Source organism: Xiphophorus maculatus, chromosome 21, assembly GCF_002775205.1.
Source record: "Xiphophorus maculatus strain JP 163 A chromosome 21, X_maculatus-5.0-male, whole genome shotgun sequence".
Lineage (NCBI taxonomy): Eukaryota > Metazoa > Chordata > Actinopteri > Cyprinodontiformes > Poeciliidae > Xiphophorus > Xiphophorus maculatus.
Window position 1 is genome coordinate 20,371,121 of NC_036463.1, and position 19,289 is coordinate 20,390,409.

Genomic DNA, 19,289 nt, shown 5'->3' on the forward strand with positions numbered 1-19,289 from the left:
TTGGACTGTTTGGTGTCTGGAGGTCTCAGCATTGGGTCGGTTCACTGACGGTTGCTTTACGTCTCAGAAGCAAGTAGAAAACAGAGGAAACAGAATACTGTCTGTCTGGATCCAAACCATTTCTATTTTAACTTCGATGCCAACAACAAGAGACAATGAAATACCGTGCAACTATCAGTCAGGTACTGACCAGAAGGTAACATACAGTATTTTGGAAAGAACTATGTAAGTAAGACAATGAGTCAAAGCTATAAATATTAAGTCTTCCCTAAAATTTGACATAATTGCTCATACACAACAATGAAACCTCTCTGCTGAAGTTCTATTAAGATGAACCTGGGTGTCAGTCTTAAAAAACCCAAATAGAAGTACAACTCTGAAGGAGATCTGTATGTCTTTACCTTCACCAGTGAGTGCAGACCTCTCTCCCCAAACATGTCCTGCAGGAAGGTGTTGTCCTCTGGACGGCTGACATGGGGCTGCAGCTGGGATGGCAGGGCTGCCAGCAGCGCATACAGACCTGCTGAGAAGGAAAAAAGAACCCGTCAGCACAACGAGAGGTAACAATCACTGACATATGCGAATACCTGCAGGTTGATGATACACAGCAGACGTTTTTTTTTTTTTTTTAAAGGATGAATATTATGTACACTCATGAATATGTGCACCCCATCAAACGACAATGTAGACATGTGACTACATTCACGAAGGACCTGTGATGTCTTTTTAACCGAATGAAGCACAAGTAGCTGAAATTACAACCAAAGCACTCAAACACGCGTCAAGAAAAGCAAAAGTCAGCAGTTAACAGGAGCCCTTTATGCAAAACTCGTATGTTGCACATTTTTGTACTTCCATTTAGGTTTCTATTGCTTCTAAAAACAGCACAAGCACTTGAAAAAGAAAAAAACGCAACCATTTTTTGGCAATAAGTTCGTGTTTTTTGGTGTCTGAAAAATTTGACGTTTCAGAAACTCGCTGAATGTAACATCACAAATCGGCAGGCACCGCCCCTCATCTAGCAATCCAAGCTGAGCACCAGCAGGTTTCGTCAGCTGGTTTTCCTGCTGTACAATGGCTGCTGGATAAGACAAGTGTCTTGTTGTTGACTTGCCATCCAGAAACCACTTGCTGCATTCTTGTGCAGGAGGCTCCACTTCTGCTTTTCAAAAATGTACCGACGTATAATTACACATCTATTTGCTGCCATTTTCATGTGTGAGTGTAAACATCGAGTTGAGGGGGCGTGGCCAGCAGCACCTTATTTGGATTTAAAGTGACAAGAGGCCCTAAAACAACTCATTCTGAAAGAAAAAAAGAACTGAGCAGACTAAAATCTCATTATCTAAGAATGATTTTGTGCAAGAATGTAATTAACATGTTTTGTGAAGCACATAGACTTGGAATGCCACCTGTCAATGCCACCTTAAAAGGTTCATCCAGCATTTCTCTTCCATTTTTTGCCCCGACAATCTCTTTTTTTTCCACCCCCCACAGAAACAAATAAAACTCCAACACCAGTCATCTTCTGGATTCAGTTGCTTTTAGGATCGGGTGAAACATCCATTCCAAGACTTTTTCCATTAAACAGATGGTCTTTGTACTTTACAGCCGCAAATTTTTCCTCGCATGTAAACACTCATATTTGGACTGAAGTGGATGTGTGCTTCTGTGTTTTGGAAAGTGTTAGGGATAAATGATCGCTGTTGCTCTTCTGACTTTTTGCAGACATTTTTCCACAATCCCATAAAAAAAACAAAATCTTACAGAGGTGAAACTGAACAGAGTGCATCGGTGGCGGCGAGAGGAAGCACATGAATGAATCTGAGTCATCTCCGAACAACGCATGCCTGAAATTCAAACGGCCTTTCAGACATCACCATTTTAAATATTTGTTCCCTCTATATGACAATATAGAGGGAACAAATATTTAAAATTCCCTCTAAAGAGAACCAGACTGAGAGCTGGTGGTTTCGGGAGCAGCAGAAGGTATGTGGTCGTTTCTCGGCTCCAGTCTTCAGTTTGGTGGATATTGTAGATCAATCACTCAAACTGGGCTTCAAAATAACCATCAGGAAATGACTTGCAGATTTAAACTCAACCACAGTGAGGTCATTAGGACAGATCATGAGAGCAAAGTTTAAACAAGTTTATTGCGGACAATGGTCAAAACAAACTGGACTGGTTATTTTGCACTTGTTTATTTATCTCTCTGAAATTGCCTTTGATTTGGGGTTTGGGGCTGCTTTGTGTTCCAGGTGATTTGTCATAGTTGATAGAAACATGAATTTTGTTCTCTACCAGGAATTCCTGCAGGAGGATGTCCAGCCATCATTACATGAACCTTAAGCTTAAGCCCAATTCCACTTTGGTTCTGCAGCACAACAATCAACCAAAACACTTGACCTTAAACTCATTGTTCGTACTCGGACACCTTTCAACATGGCTGAATTAAAAGACTTCTTTAAAGATTTATCACCAGTTATCAGTCAGTCATTGCTGCCAAGGAGGACACAGCTAGTTATAAGGTTTTGTGGGGAATTACTTACTCCTATAGGGCAGGAATGGTTTAGATAGCTTTTCTCCTCAAATAATCATTTGAAAACTAATGTATGTATGTGTTTATATTAATGTCCAAAATTCTAATTTGTTTGATCATCTGCAACAGTGTGAAAAATAGCAACTCTGCAAAGGGTTAAATACTTTTTCACAGCATACACACATACCTGTAAAAATCTGTATATATACATTTTACCCTGTGAGATTTCAAGTAGAAATTCTAACGTGTGCACACAATCCTTTATAAAAAGGTTATATCAAATTATTGCATCCATCATTTCACCCTTGGGGGGTGAAAAGAACAAGTAGTTGATAAATGCTTAAAACAAATATGACACTCAGTCCCAGGATTTCTGTATTTGTAATACTGAGAAGCTTATCTAAGGTTCTCTGTAATGTATGTGAGCATGTCCAGCCCAACAATAAGTGATTTAATACTCAGCAGGGTTTGGAAGAGCATGATGGAGGAAGGAAATCATCATAACCCAATAAAAAGAAGAATTCTGGATATTCAAACAAATAAAAAATATCATTGCTCTTCGTCTGTTCCTCTCTGTTGTGCTCTCTGGATATATTTCTTATCCATCTGCTCTCTTTGACGATACTGTTATTTAGTTGTAAAGATGAAGTGGAAATTTAGAACTACTCTGATCTAACTGGAAACTGGGAGCTCTTCCAGTGGCAACATATCCCAGAGTTTTGGTACAGTATCAGTGTGGCAGTGAGCCGCCTGCTGGCTTCTGACCAGGACAAATGTCTGAAGCTCCCAGAGGATCCACCAGCCCCCTCAGCACAGACCAAGTCGGCCCCAAAAACCTCCAAATGTCTCCAACAAGCTGAAACTGACTAAAGACCAGATGCTCGGGATTCTTTTCCGTCAGGGTGGAAACTTTTTTTTTCCCTATACATGTCCATATACTAGTACGGCTGATAGCTATGTCAGAATGAAGACACAGAGTGGTTTACAGATTATCTGTATCTCATTACTCAGTGTCATTATACAGCCATCTCCTTTACCACATCCAGCCGGTGGTTATTAGCATGTCTGCTAAAAGCTTTGTCCCGTTCAAACATTTCCATGTGTCGGCTTTCAGCCTCCTCCTCTGCAGCTGTGCGTGGCTGAAGCGTCCTCACCTTTAACTGCTGTGTGGGAGCCGTAAACCTTGATAGAACCTGCAGGTCCGGCTTGGAATAACATTGCTAGCTTTAATGAGGTTAATAAAAGGCCAACGGGGTCTTTAGAAGAGACAGGGGAAGGCTGGAGCTTCATGTGTTCAGGGATCGTTGGCATTCGACTCACCAGGAACCTCAACAATTTACCGGACAAAAACAATGACTGTTAATTAATTAAGTGAAGCTGCATCAATAAGACCTGAAAATAAAAGCCATCAATGCACTCGCATCTTGCACTGGGTAAATCATATTACAAGTTCACACTTTGCAATTATAGACTGTCACAGACAGAACTTTTGTCATCAGGAAAGAGCTGCAAAATTGAATCAGTCTGAGTTTATTCCATGTGAAAACCTAATGTACCGTTCTCACAATAGATGACATGTGATATAATAAATGTAAAGCAGTGTCAGAAGTTGTCTTAAAAAGATTCAGTGTGACTGCTCCTGCAACAAAAGGTCTTATTTTTCCACTTTTTCCGAGCTATGATCATGTCTTAAACACTCTGCTTTCCTTCATCCTCTTCATTCTGTTCTGAATCCAGAAGTGCTCACACTAGCTAGACTGTTCTCTCTACCAGAGCTTTCTGATGCGATCCTGCTCCAGCTTTTAATTAGTGTTGCATTTTAAAATTGTACGGTGTGACACAGGGTTAGTAGTGTCAAAATCTGTTTAGCTCAGTAAGTGTGACACATTAAAGTCCTATGTCAATTTTTAAGACTGTTATGGTCTACAGGACATATTGCAAATAAATAAGCCTCATCATGTGACTTATTGTCAGACTTGGCTAACTAGGATTTTGCAAAATCGTACATATATTTATACATATACATAGGTGAACAATGACTTTGCTTTGACAAGTTGCATGCTGACATAAATCATTTATATACAGTGATATATTAGCACGTCTGCTAAAAGTTTTGTCCCATTCAAACATTGACACAGAGAAGACACGAAAAGCACAGATCAGATTTTTTTAAGAGGCATTCTTCCAAGTATTGATTAATTTTATTTTACCTGCAGCAGATAAGTGTTCATGTTTTCTGCATTTTCTACCAGAGACTAAAGCAGGTCTGAGACCGAGGTTTTCTACTACAGTTTGAACAATCGTTATGGGATACAAAAACAAATGCATTCAGTTGATTCATGTTGCTGTTGCTTATAACAACATGAAAGTAATGTGGTGAATGAGTCAGTAATCTGTCAAGAAGATGTAGCCAGTACATTACAACCAGTTGTAATATAGTCATCCAACCACAAGGAGGTGGACTTTGAACTTCTGTTTTGTTTGGCGGTTTTTTGGTTGTTTTTTTTGGTAAAAATTTGTTACATTTCCATTACAAATGTCAATATTCTGGTAAGAAAACAAACAAGCAAAAAAAAGAAACCAACAACACAATTTCTCAATTGCAGTGTTTCAATTAAGTATGTTTAAAAAAAAAGTCATGAAAAAACATGCCGTGCCAACATGCTCCTACCACTTCCTGTCGTCTTCTTCGTCTTTTCTGCCAACAGTAACATCGGGCTGTTGATCTCATAACTTATGATGCAAAAAAAATAATGCTTCCATTGCAATTTTGCAAAATGCACTAGTTTAGATACAACCCCAAAAAATATTAAAAATATAAACACCTCACCCTAGCTCTTTTTTTAAAATCAAAACACTTGAGTGTTTTCAAAATTGCTGTGTTTCCATTAAGCAAATTTATTTTCCTAATTACAATTTGCACAATACTTTGGTCAATGGAAACACAGTGACTAACTTTAGATTTCTCCACTTCATCTCAGACCATCTGAAAAAATCTGCTAGTTTCATCCCCTGTAAAAAAAAAAATATTTTCATAAAATGCAAGAATGATCTACTGTAGGCACCTCCACCACTACAAAACTAGAATCACAGACGTCAACATGCTAAGAGGAAATGGGTGTACAAGGAGCCAATACTCTCACAGCAGGATGCTCAGTGACTACTAAATGGCGTAGACCAGATGTGGGTGTCAGAAGGTCTCCGCAGCAACGTTAGCATGAGAAAGTAAAGGGAAAACTAACCTTAAATTCAACCTTACAGCTAATGAAGTGCAGGTAGGAGCAGCAGACAGAGAAGTGGGTTTGTCTGTCTGGGTCTCCCAGAGTGGGAACTGAACCGAAGCAGAGGTCTGACTGAGTCGGAGGTCTAAGAAACTTCCAGTAATCCAGACAGAGGTATAATGTGCTATTAGGCGTGACACTACCGGTGTTCTGTACATTCTTCGATTTAAGGCCAGACTGTCCTGGTGCCATGCGGCCCACAAGACCTCGTGACTTCATCAGTGATTCACCACTCAAGCAGAAAGTTCACCGAGATTCTTCTGCAAACACAGCTTCACGGGACCATCAAGGAGAAAGAAGAGGAGATGGGCTGGAGGAGTCTTTATGGGTTTTATTTGGAAACCTGAGTCCCTGCCGGTAATTGCCCACAATGACCGTAATCAAAAGTGATGGTCTGGCATTCTAATTTGCCCGGAGAGATTTCCACAAAGATGGGGCTTTTGTCAGTCTATTCAGAAAATGCAGTATTACACAAATTGGATTCATCAGAACAGACCCTATATAACCTGTTGTTCTTCAACTGTTACAGAGAATGTGTTTGTTTAAGTTACCTCTTTAGGACTGTTTCATAGTATAATCATCTCTATCAAGACCAACGGGCTTTTTGTGAACCTATGCCTGGTCAGAAATCAGGTTTTAGGGTTAGGGCGTTGGTGAGAATTAAGTTTTAATGTGTAGTGTTCGTTGTTTACTGGTAAAAATTAAGATTAGAGTTGCTTATGGGTTTAGGAAAAATTGGGTTACTCAAATGGTAATGTAAGTGTTTGGGTGTGTAATTTTAAGCAAGCACGACAGGAGGATACGGTTTCTAAGGAACGAGTTGGTGCTCTCTGGTAAATTCCTCATTCTAGCTTTTTATTTGACTTCAGCTTATTTTAGTAACTCTACTCGTGCCTCAGTCTACCATCCTAACCACTAGGGCTGGACAACATTGGTTTCATTTCAGCTGATATCAATAATTATTTGTTAGTTTTTTGCTTTAAATATCTGAAATACTGACAGACTGGTGGTGGGACCTTTCCTGTTTGATCTACAGTTTTCACTTCACCCCATTGTTTATTTTTAAGCAGGTATGAGGCATGGTGGGAAAACCTTAAACTGCTGATGCGCAAATTACTCAACAGGTTGTTTCTAGGTAACTAAAGAGTGAGTGAGTTAGTGGATGCCACCAGCCTAGCTTAGCTAGTGATGAGAAGTTAAGAGACTAAAGCTTTTCCTCTGCCTACATCCCCCAGAATGCTGAGCGGTTTCGGATCGGAGTTCAGTGAAATTATTGAATATTTTATCAGCTGTATCATCTACTGATATTTATTACGTCTGTCGCAATGAAAGTTGTTATTAATTTATTGTCCACCCACTCAATTAAGATCAACTTATTTTGTACCGTTGCTCCAACCTTAACTACTAACCTTAACCTTAACAATGCAGGTCAACCACTTTGAAGAAGAAGAAGAAGAATTACTTTATTCATCCCAGCAGGGAAATTATTTCGCAGTTACAGCAAGAATTTTTTATACACATTTATACACTTTATGACAAGCCTTTGTACCCAAGCCACAATGGTTAATATACCAGGAAACATTCTAAGTTCATAACATAAAAAAGTACAAACACACACATAGAGAAAGAAAAAATAATAAAAAGGTGTGTCTGTCACATAATTTTGTTGTTAAACTGTAATTTTCCAGTAATGTGTTTCTCATTTTTCTGGATACAACTCTATAAAAACATTTGTCAAACATAGTCAACCATTCCAGTAAAACTAAAATAATAAAAATAAAAAAATTCTGCCCTGCCAATGTATTTTTAGAAAATACATTGGCAGGGCAACCTGCACTGGGGTGTGGTTGTGCAGAAAACTGTGTTACTGAATGAGTTCCTTGCTGAGCGTCCCGTACCTGGCTCGTGGCCGGCTCCGGTGGCCAGGGCAGGCATGTCTCCTGCCGACAGCTTCCTGGTTTCCCTCAGGCTGTGGAAAATGGCAGCAGCGTGTCAGAGTGGTGAGAAACCCCAGAGAGCAGCTGGACCTGAAGACGGCCTTTATGCCATGGAGCCCTGCAAGGAAACAAGAGCCTGCTTGTCAAACAGAACATCCTCTGCACACGTTAGGGGCAATACAACAGTATAAAACCACAGACCAAAAAAAAAAAAACATGTTGCAAATTCATATGCTTTTATAGGTGAGCCAAAGATTGACTGAGCGTGTGCACATTAAGTTCAAAGTTGTTCCTGGATGTTTACGGTCCAACAGGTTTCCCCCAAAGCTGCAGAACATCCTGCTGTGAACATGAGTCAACCACACCTCGCCTGAACCCAAACACGCATTCAGCTTCACACACTTGATTCAGAGTCCAGCAGAAACAAGGAGAACCTTATCCACTGAGGAGAAGGAAAGTCTGTGACTGATTGAGATCCTTCCTGCAGCCAGATAATTGTGGCCACATTGACAAATTGTTTATAATAGATGCGTGGCTTCGTAGTTTGATTAACTGGAACTTCTAAAAATGCCGCAAAATACTAGAAACAGATCTGGTCGGCCTTAATTTCATCCGTATTTAATCCTGCCCATCTACAGTCACGCAACCAGTAAAAAAACACTATGTGGTAACAGGGAATGGAAAAATGGACATTGAGCTCTTTGCAGCATGCAGCTTAATGGTCCGTTATATGTTGACTCCTACGTCAACGGCCCGGCTGAGCTGCAATGCCTTGGGGTGCTTTAAGAAGTTCGCCACATTTGAAGAACAAGTTCAAAGGGAACCCAATCCATGGCTGGAGCTGAAGTCACAGTTCAGCTGACCCCAAACCATGCAACATATAAAAAGATACAACCCAAACAACTGCACCATTTAACGTCCATTGGATCAATTAATGACTGTCTGTTGGTCTAAAACCTCTGTCAACCATAAGAACTCGAAAACTGTAGAGAAGTTCCTGCTCAGCCACTTGTTGTGACAGCTGGAGGAAAAATTGGGATCTTCAAGATGAGAAAAATAATATAATGTGCATAAGAAATTTCGAGGTGTGAAATCAACCAGGACCTAATGGGCCCTTGATGGAACCTTTCCGAAAAAGCAGTCAGGAAGTGAGCAAGTGAGCAAGTGATCAAGTCGGTAGGTTGTTCTGGACTGAGATGTGCAAAGTATGGTGGGATCATCAAACAGGACATAGTTGACAAACGGTTTTCCAATGCTAGATCAGAGTTCCAGTCCCAGCTTCAATTGCATGCCAGTTTGAGGTCCAGATTTCTTGGCCGTTTTAATCAGCTTTGCCTGAGCCTGAAGTGAAAATGGAAAACCTGATAAAACCAGAGTTCACTGCAGTTCAGGACTTTGTAATCAGCGATAAAACAGGTTAAGAGGAGAGAAGGGCAGTTGTGCCTCAAGCCACGACTACAACATCCTGAACAGAGGACCAAACCTTACGGCCACTGAGCTGCTGCCAAGAGAGCTGACCCATGTTAAATCAGTTCAGTGTTCCCCAGAGAGACTCTGCATGGTTCTATTGTAAACTTGGTGATTGGAAGGACAGACTTGGAGAAAGACAAAGGACAGAGGACATGAAGAGTGGAGCAGTTTAACAGCCCTCTAATATCAGTCGGTCATTTTTAGTTTGACCACATAATCTTCAGTCTGAGGAAGGATTTGTCATTTCTGGTGGAGCTTTCTGAAGGTCAGGAGGAACGGTGCCGGTTCAGGAACACCTGGGACTTTTAACAAGACCCAACAGGCTCATGATGGACGGACTTAGAGAAAGATTCTCCACCCTCATCACGCTCCAATGGTGTCTGCTCAGATCACACAGGATCAGATGGTCACTGGGGAAGTAAAGTCACCCTGCCATGTGGTATAATGTAATGGTAGGTATAATTGTAAAAGGATATTCCACCTTCTTGAAATGAAAGTCTAAGAAACAAATGAATCTGCTGCCATCTAGTGGTTAATTTTGCCTTTTAACTGTAGACTTTGGAGCTCTCTGGTCCTAACTGAGACAAAACATCTTTTGGAGACACCCCATCTGTTCCTGCTTAACCTTGATGTGTGAAACACAAGGTCTGATCAGTATTTAAAGAGAAAATAGCTCCAGGTGGTGGACGGATAGATGGGACATGGGGAACACAGAGGGGTAGGAAACTGTTTTTCTTCCTCACTTTTCCAAAACAAGCCTGTCCATCCAACCGAGGAGCAACATGGGTGGAGGTGTTCGGCTCTCAGCTGGATGTTGTTAAAGTTCCTCTGACATCAACAGGGTCAGGAGGTGAAGCACTGACAGGTAAATGACCTACAAGACCTTTCTGAAAGAGCCAATCAATTCAAAGCTCTGCTCCAAAACTTATCATCAGTTTTATTATTCAGTCTGTTCTTGTTTCTCTCCATGGACAGGTCAGAGGAATGATAAGTGTTCAAAGCAAACAGCCAAAAGACAATTAGAGCCTCATCAGGGAAGCTAAAGGAGTAAAAAAAAAAAAGTGTGCGGCTTCAATCCCTGCCACTGGGTGGAACAGATCCACATTGATGGTCCGGCCATCTACGCCTGGACAAGAAGAGCAACTACAGAACAGGAGAGGTCAATGTTGCTATTTAAACCTGAAGTAGCTGACAGGAAGGTCAACTAAGAGTGATGGATTTTATTTGCCCACCGTTAACAGCCGAGATAATCTTTTTCACATGACTGGAAACCCATCCAGACCTAGAACCGTCTCACCTGCTCCAGTTACAGCTCAAGCAGATGTGCTGCCGATCTGTCTGCCAGCTTCAGAGTCTGCTGATCAGATTCAGCCTCATTATTTTAAACCAAGTGTTCCAAACCCATATGACAGAAAATACAGTTGGCTAGTTGTCGCTTTCAACATTTCCTGAATTTTAAGAGTATAATTTTAAAGTATAGTTGATCTGCGTTTCCTGTTAAATAGAGAGACTCCTTTTTTTTAACTGTACATCTGATAGTGACTTGGCCTGTCATATTATTAATATTTGCTGGACAACAAATTGTCCCAGAAGTTTTTGCCATTAACAATAAAATTGTTGTCTTAAGACCACTTTCAAATAATACAATGACGATAAACTTATATTAATGCGAGCTCACCCTCTCAATGATCAATAAACTCTCATTTCTATTGAACATCAACACTAGATCCCTGCGACAGACTGGCGACCTGTCCTGGGTAAACCCCGCCTCTCGCCCGGAACGTTAGCTGGAGATAGACACCAGCACCTCCAGACCCCACTAGGGACAAGGGTGTAAGAAAATGGATGGATGGATTAACACTAGAACTCAAAGTCATTTTAATTATCTAAAACAAGGTAACTGAAACAACAGAAAAAGAGGCTAACTGAGACCAAAGCACCAGACTGAAGCCTTTTGTCATCCAGACTTTGGTAGAAAGAGAAAAACAATCATGCAATCATGCAAAAAGCTCATTTCAATTTATCATAGTTATTGAGTCATTGGTTATTGCGACAGGCCTAATAGTGACTTCACAAGTATGTGACCAATAAAAGAAATCTTCTCTGCGATTATAATTTAAGTGGAGTTGTTATTTGTGCAGAAGCATATGTTGGACTTCTTCTCCTTTCTTTGCTCAGCAGCAGGAAGTTGGCCAACAGCTGTTTAAAGTTTTCTATGCATAAATTGAGGCCATTCTTCAAAAATTATCTTGACAATGTAACTTACTGTATCCAAGAGAAGTAAGTCTTTTTTTACTGATAAAACCACAGGAACCAAATAAACCATACTGTGAGTAATTTTCAATTCTGAATGTGCTGCACATTTGAAAGTAGAGGGCCAACAAAAGATTTTGTAGTTACCAATATTTTTTTAACATCCAAAATTAAAATTTACGACTAATACATTCAACTCTTGGCATCCATTTTTTGTCTTTCAGTTCTTGGTGCACGGCTAAATCAACCATTTGTCAAGTCAAGCATGACAAATGAGAACCTGAAGATAAAATGTTTGCTAAAAAAACTTTAGGAATGTTAGATGACAACATTATGGACCAAACATATAATGAATTGTTGCAATGAATGATTTTTTCCCATGAAACGCTTAACCTGCAATAAAAATCTATAGTTACCATATTGCCCGTCCTCTCACAGAATCAATGAATTTCAGTATAGGTAATATCAAAAGCAATGCTAGAGAGGTGACTGAGTTTAACTGTAATCACTATTAATCCAACTATTAACTTAAAATGTCAGGAGATTTAAAAATCAGTTTCTTCCAGGATTCGTAATCTTACTTTCAAAGAAACGTGTGCAGTGATGCAAAGAACATCGCTAACACCATCGCAACTAAAAGTGCACTTTTCTGTACCACCAAGTGTTTGTGTTGCCCAAAACTGGCCAGCAGGTGTCAGGAGGGCGTCCTACAGGCCCAGGGCTTGGTCAGCAGGTGGGTGTGAGCGCATCGACAGGACAAAAGGAAAAAAAATGAGGCAACTTTTGTCCAAGAAAAACCAACAGACTGAAATTCTGCAAGAAGAAAGAGAATAGATGGCAAAAGGCTGCTGCAAAGTTCATTTCTCTGAGAAATATTTCTTCTGATTGTTTGAGACATCTGAAAAATATTTTGTCCAGAAAAGGTTAGCAGTGTGTATATGCTGTGTCATGTCAGAAGTGATGCATCCTAATGCCCTTTGACTGTTTACTGCAGCTCCTCCTCCTCCCACCCCACCTTCTGCAAGAGTTGCAGGTTGTCTTTTCTCTTCTATTTTTTAGCATTTTGAAACAAACCAACCGTGAATGTTTTCAATGTTTCATAAGCTGCGATCTAGTAAAACATCATGTTAAAATATAAGGAAAAAAGCAAAATATAGAAACTAGGTTTTAAGTCTAAAAGCAAAAATCATCTGGCAAAAAAAACATAAAGCTAAAATGCGGTCGAAGTAATGCCTGCTACCAAAAATTTTATTAAAATAACTCATTATGTATGATGACAAGTGCAGTGATTCACAGGCTACTTTGTATGGAAAGTCTTTTGATGTAAATCACACATTGCAGCTGCTTTGTGGGAGCATTGATACTAGGAAGCAGCTGAAAAATGTAACACGATATAATCGTTTTCTATTGCTCAGTATCGATGATTATTGATTCGTTTTTGTTTTAAATATTTGAAATACTGACAAACTGGTGGTGTGACCTTTCCTGTTTTATCCACAGTGTTCTCTCCATGCCATTTTGTTATTTTTAAGCAGTTAGACATGCTGGTGAAACCTGGAACTGCTGCTGCGCAGGTTACTCAACAGGTTGTTGCTAGGTAACCAAAGAGTGAGCGAGTTAGTTGTTGCCACCAGCCATGCTTATCTCGCCATCAGAGATTGAGCAGCTAAAGCCTTTCCTCTGCCTACATCCCCTGTGTAGTTTGTGTAGAGGTCTGTGAAATGATCAAAATTATGTCAATGTCAATTTCTGTTGATATTATGTGTCTATTGCGATATATACTGATATTAGGTTATTGTCCAGTAAGGTAGGGTCAAACGTAAGGATCAAATGATTTTGGAAGTCAAAGACCATAGCAGTGAAAATTTCCCTCTGTGGCCAGAAACCCTGTGAAGAAGCCGTGGTCAGTTCTCTAAAAGCAGAATGACAAACAGCTGATAAACTGTGGTCCACTCCAAGTACCATCATGACAAGAATGGGTCCCTTTAAGTCAGGATTTGACCCAGGTGTTGGACAAACTGCTGAAGTTCGACAAAAATGTGGGCTCTTCAAGTAAACCTGAGAGTACTCCAGAAACTTATAAAAAAAACTACTACAGGAAGAGCTAAATATTTGCCAAGTCATCAGATTAACGGTGTGCAGTAAACAGCTACATGTTAGCAGGCAAAATAAAGCATGCAACCCTGCAGCAAACACACAAGCAGATCTCACGTTTGTCGGAAAGAAAGTTGGAGACCGATACAGCAGAACAGCTGATAGATGAAACATGATCTACAATGTGGATTAATAAAGTTAATTTGACATAAATTTGCTGTGTTGAGCTTCAGCTCTGCTTGTTACGGAGGCAGCAGTGAAGACAGACTGGATGTAAAATCAGGTTTCATTTCAGCTGCTCTATGTTATCGTCTCTTGTAGCGACCGCAGAATGCAAAGTCAGTTGGACAGAACCAGATAGAGTTGCAGCCACAATCACCCGACCAGCCATGACACCAACAGACGATGATTGCAGAGGACCCAGCTGCGGTGAAGACCAACATTTGTTTGCAGACAGGCTCTCACTCGGACTACATTTCAATCTGCTCTGGAAAGCTGCGTATAATTAGCTACTCAGGCAATACTCATCCACATGGCATTTGGAGAAGGAAACAGTTTTGTAAAAAAAGAAAGAAAGCAAAGTAAAATGTATGCCAGCACTGTTCTTTCTCTTTTCAGTTCTGTGGAAAAACACTTAGTTGAATAATGATTTCCTCCTTCTTTACCAAGGAGGTGTAGGTGCAGGACGCTGGTGGGACAAGGCTGTGATTTCTGGAGTGTCTTGTCTTTAATAGCTGCTAGCTAACAAATACGACACTGTGGTCTGTGCTGTAGTGATTCCTCCTGGGAGCTCCAATAAATCCAGATTATAGCCACATACAGGAGCAACATTTACTCATGTTGAGTAAATGTTAAATATCTGACAAAGAGAAGTTTAAATTCAAAATGTTGGCATTGTAAGACAGGTTGACAGACAAACGGGAGTTGGCGTCTCTTGATATCAGCTAAAACTTTGCTAATGGCAAATGTTCCGCCCCAAACTCCAGTAGGTTCACAGTAACTGCGTTTCCATTAACCATTGTATTGTGCAAATTGAAATGACAAAAATAAATTTACTTAATGAAAACGTGCCCATTTCCCCACAATTCATGTTTTTGATAAAAAGTCTTTGCGCTAGGATGTGGCGGTTTCTGTAGCCGTATCGAAATAGACGCATTTCCCAAATCTGCAATGGAAACACCTTTTTCACAACGTAAGTCACATGATCAATTGCTGGATGTTACTAACTGGCAGAAACATTGTAGAGGAGAAGTAGTAGAAAGATGGGGAGGAGGGGGTTCCCAGACAAAGTGCGGCTGGCTCCAATAGAGCTCTCACAGCATCGAACAGTTCATAAAACGTTTTGTCATTCAAACGTGCTGAGAGGTCTTGTGTAAAATCACCAACCACAATTTCTTCAAAACGCCACATATACAGTCTTATGCATCATATAGCAAGAGCTTGGTGATATTTACCTATACACACACATACATACAGTTTATGTATACAAACACTGAATACACTGAATAATAAAAACTTTTTTATTTTACTGTTTGAAGTGAAATAAGACCAAAAACTTTGCTTGTTTTTGCTTCTTTAGAATTAACAAAATTGTTTCCATTTCCTAAATGCCAGAAAACTTGGCAAGAGCATTTTTTAGAACCGTATTCTGTAACTTCCCTTGAATTCATAAGTTTACATAAATTTGAGAAAACTGTCTTTTGAAATGTAAAACTTGGGTCAAACATTTTGAGCTTCCTTCCACAAACTTCTGATAGTTTGAGTTAACTGGAGTCACACCTGTTGATGCATTTTAAAGCCATGCCTTTCTTGTTTGATACGGTGGCAAGGTCAAAAGAAATCAGCCATGATATCAGGAAGAGAATCATGCAGCTGCACCAGTCTGGTTCATCCTTGGGAACAATCTACCGATGCTTGAAGGCGTCGCATTCATCCATCCATTGTCTAACACCCTTGTCCCTAGTTGGGTCGGGAGGAGTGCTAGCATTCCGGGCAAGAGGTGGGGTTCACTCTGCACAGGTCGCCAGTCTGTCGCAGGGCAACACAGAGACAGACAGAACAAACAACCATGCACACACACTCACACACTCACACCTAGGGAGAAATTGGAGAGACTAATTAACCTGACAGCCATGTTTTTGGACTGTGGGAGAAAGTCGCAGTACCCGGAGAGAACCCACCATGCACAGGCAGAACATGCAAACTCCATGCAGAACGACCCCGGGCCAAGAATCAAACCCAGGACCTTCTTGATGCAAGGCTACCAAACTGTGCCACTGTGCAGCCCTGTCACATTCATCTGTTCCAATAATTATATGCGAGTATGGACATGATGGGAATGTCCAACCATCATAACGCTCAAGGAGTTCTGCGTCTCAAAGATGAACAGGGTTTGGTCCAAAATGTGCAGATAGACCCCAGAACAAAAGCAAAAGACCTGATGTAGACGCTGCTGAATCTGGTCAGACAGTCGTTATCCGCTGTGAACGGTGCTGTGTGCAGACATGGGCTGAAAGGTCACTCAGCAAGGAAGAAGCCTTTACTTCAAAAGAAACATGAAAAGTCAGATTGCAGTTTGCAGATGAACACAGGGACAAAGTTCTTCATCTCTGGAGACAAGTCCTGCAGTCTGTTAGTGCAGTGAATAGCTGTTCAAAGCATTGCCTCATGGGGGCTGACTATGCCCTCCAAATTTCAGAGGTGTACTAAATAAATAGAATAAAATAAATAGAAAATAATTTCTCATTTTCCTTCCACTTTGCATTTATTCTTTGCTTTGCTGAATCCAATGACTGCAAACTTGATGGCACGCCGGACAAGTAATGAAGGTTGTGTGGAGCAGTACTGCATGCAAACCTGCAGGACTGCAGTTGGAGACCCCTGGTCTCTTATATGTAACCCATAGGAAATGCTTTTTAGTTTGAGGTTGAACATAAAATGTGAAAGAGCTCAATTCTGAAAGACATTGTATTTAAGGTAGACCTGTTTTTCTTCTTTTTCTTTCAGTCGCCTCTACAACCCAGCAAAGTGGTGGAAGAGCCTCAGTGGTAAGTCGTTAATTTATTTTACAGCTAAACAAACAGGTGTATTTCAGGAGCTCAGGGTTCATTCAAGGAAGAGTACGATTCAAAGCACTCTCAAAGCACTCTCAAAGCACTCTCAAAACCAAAACAAACACGTCTGGTGACATTTGTTTCCCTCCCTGGGAACAAAAATATATCTACGCGCCCGTTTCTGGACTTCATCCAGAAACGGACAACCAGAAGACTCAAAAAGACACAAATGAAAACCAAAAACACTTGTTGCTGCGAGCACAAACAAACGTGAAACTTAAGGAGCTCACCTGTCAAAGCACAAAGATGTGAAGAAGAACACAGAACCTCTTATCTTGACAACACGGATCACCACTAAGTAGAATCTCACTCACTGGATCACTTTTTTCCTGAAGAGACAACTTCACCAACAAGAACAGGCGCTAAAACGCAGACCCACAAAACGAATCCTCCCTTCCTCCCTCCCTTCCTGCCTGGCTGGGAGTCTCCGCTCACCTGAACAGACCTGAAACTCGAGTTTTTTTTTGTTTTGTTTCTGTTGCATTTTCCGCTTCTCTAAAGGCTCATGGTACTCCACCCTTTTCACTTCACTAACTGCTCACATCCAAACAGAAAGGGATTAACCATTTTCACAGAGTTGACCAGTGAGAATGCACTTTAGAGCCTTAATTCCCCTCCCCTTAAACTTATTCCTGGCACAATGTTTCTGATCAAACCGCACTGGAGGAAACCGTTTATGACTGAATTTAACTTTTAATTATGACAAAATACTGATACTAATGATCTACTTCCTGAATTTGATTTACGAACACCACTGGAGCAACATATCATGTTGCTCACTCTTCTTTCACATTGGATAGGTGTAGTGACACCATTTCACCACTAGATGGAGCAATATGATCACAAAATAATGTTAGCTTTAGTGCTGTTAAATAAAATATAAAACTGTTTTAAGAAATGCAAGTCTCCTTGTTAGTTTCCAGTGTTGCTTTTCAAACGGTATGTTTTGTGTGTGTATTTCCTGTCTATGTTCAGAGGCCAGCATTGATCAGTGGTACTAACATCATCTCCAGACTGTCGGTGTCAGTCTTTGTAATGTCTGAACTAATCATTAAATCTCAATTTACAGAAATATCTAAAAGGAAGCATCTTCGATTCTAACCGTTTCAAATTGGAAACAAAAGCTTCATTCTAAAAATAACTCTGCCACATCACAATAGTCAATGGACGCACCGGTTGGACATTCTGCGTCGTGGTCAGTTTCTAACACCTCTTCCCCTTCTTTGTCCCAGCCCCATCCCTCTCCTCTGGTTCCCATGCACACACAGCAGCTCTTTGTCTCTCCCGGACCCATTAACCAAGAAGGGGAGTAACAGTTGCTATCAGTCTCTGCTGACACATTCCAGCATCTCTCCCTCTCTTCTCTCTCTCTCTGCAACACATACACACCTTCAGTTGACCCGCACATTATTACGGTACAGACTCAATGGATTTTCTTTAAAGAGAAACACATAGTACCCACCCAGAGTACACCTAGGGCTTCATTTTTGCAGTAATTAGAGATGCACCAATCTCGCCAAAGTACTGGTCCCAATATTGAAAAATTATTCAGAAAGTGAGAATGACGGACAGGAAGATCTGTAGTAATCACAGCCTGAGGTGTTCTGGGTTAACTCTCTGCAAGCTTAGCACGACTGGTTTGGGCATTTTCCAAGATGTTGAACAAGATTTAGGAGCAGGCTCTTCTCTGCCAGTCAAGAACATTAACAGTCTGCTCCAGACGCCACTGCTTTGTTTTCTCTGCTGTGTGACAGAGTTGCCGTTTTACAGCACAGTTTGCTGCTGTCATGTTACTCGCTGTGTTGACAAGTCACAGTTCCTGCTAAAGAAAAGAGTTTTCATGCCATGGTGCTGCCAACACCATGCTTCACAGAAGGGATGGGATCAGCCAGGGGATATCAGTTTGCTTTTGCTTTTTTGTGCTTTCGGGCAAGCTTGATGCGATTTACTCAAACAGAGGCAAATGCTGCTTCCGTTTCAAATCATGTCGAATCAGCAGAATTTTCCACAAGTTGACTTGTATCAAGTTACAGAAGCATCTGAAGGTTGATTAGTAGAGATCAGATTCACTAAGCCTCAAATTTGAGTCTCATAGAAAAGGATGTTGAAGTAAAAGGTCAGAAAACATGTATTGGTTGTCAATTTAGTATTTCTTTATAATTAAAACTAGTCTTAAATCAGTTTTTAGAATATTTTTTTTAATGTAACGAAACATAAAACGAAGTGAAGGGGTGTGAATACTTTCTGTGCCACTGAATACTTTCACCAAAACAAGGTTAACAGACAGTTCAGGTTTTACTGATCAGTTACTTTGATCATAGAGTAATTGAAAAAATAAACACTACTCTGTAATTTGGACATCAAGACAAGACGGTATGACACCATACAAAAAAAAAAAAGTTTCCACCCACAAACGTTTTGCGATTAATCTCAGATATTTTCTAGAAAACAACTTGGAAATTTGGGCGTTAATTTTCTGAGATCAAAAGCCGTCTAGCTTGCCTTTCTATGAAGATGTACCAGGGACACTGTAAATAGAAAAAAGAGGAGTAATGTTCAGCTAAAAACTCAGAAATGTCAAGATTAATCTCAGAAATTTTCT

General features: G+C 40.4%; 1 protein-coding gene across 7 annotated transcripts in view; it reads right to left on the minus strand.

The window, feature by feature from the left end:
* Positions 1 to 19,289, minus strand: part of mpp7 (membrane palmitoylated protein 7) — an 84,574-nt gene that overhangs the window by 44,784 nt on the left and 20,501 nt on the right. For 4 of the 7 annotated variants that reach the window (XM_023326349.1, XM_023326348.1, XM_023326347.1 and 1 more), the window contains exons 2-3: positions 7,719 to 7,875; positions 402 to 523 (exon numbers count right to left, since the gene is read on the minus strand). In XM_023326349.1, coding sequence (XP_023182117.1) covers positions 402 to 523; positions 7,719 to 7,755 — 159 coding nt within the window. In that variant the 5' untranslated portion in view covers positions 7,756 to 7,875. Of the gene's footprint in view, positions 1 to 401; positions 524 to 7,718; positions 7,876 to 16,917; positions 17,084 to 19,289 lie in introns of those variants that run through there. The other 3 variants (XM_023326351.1, XM_023326346.1, XM_023326345.1) reach the window with 2 other exon arrangements.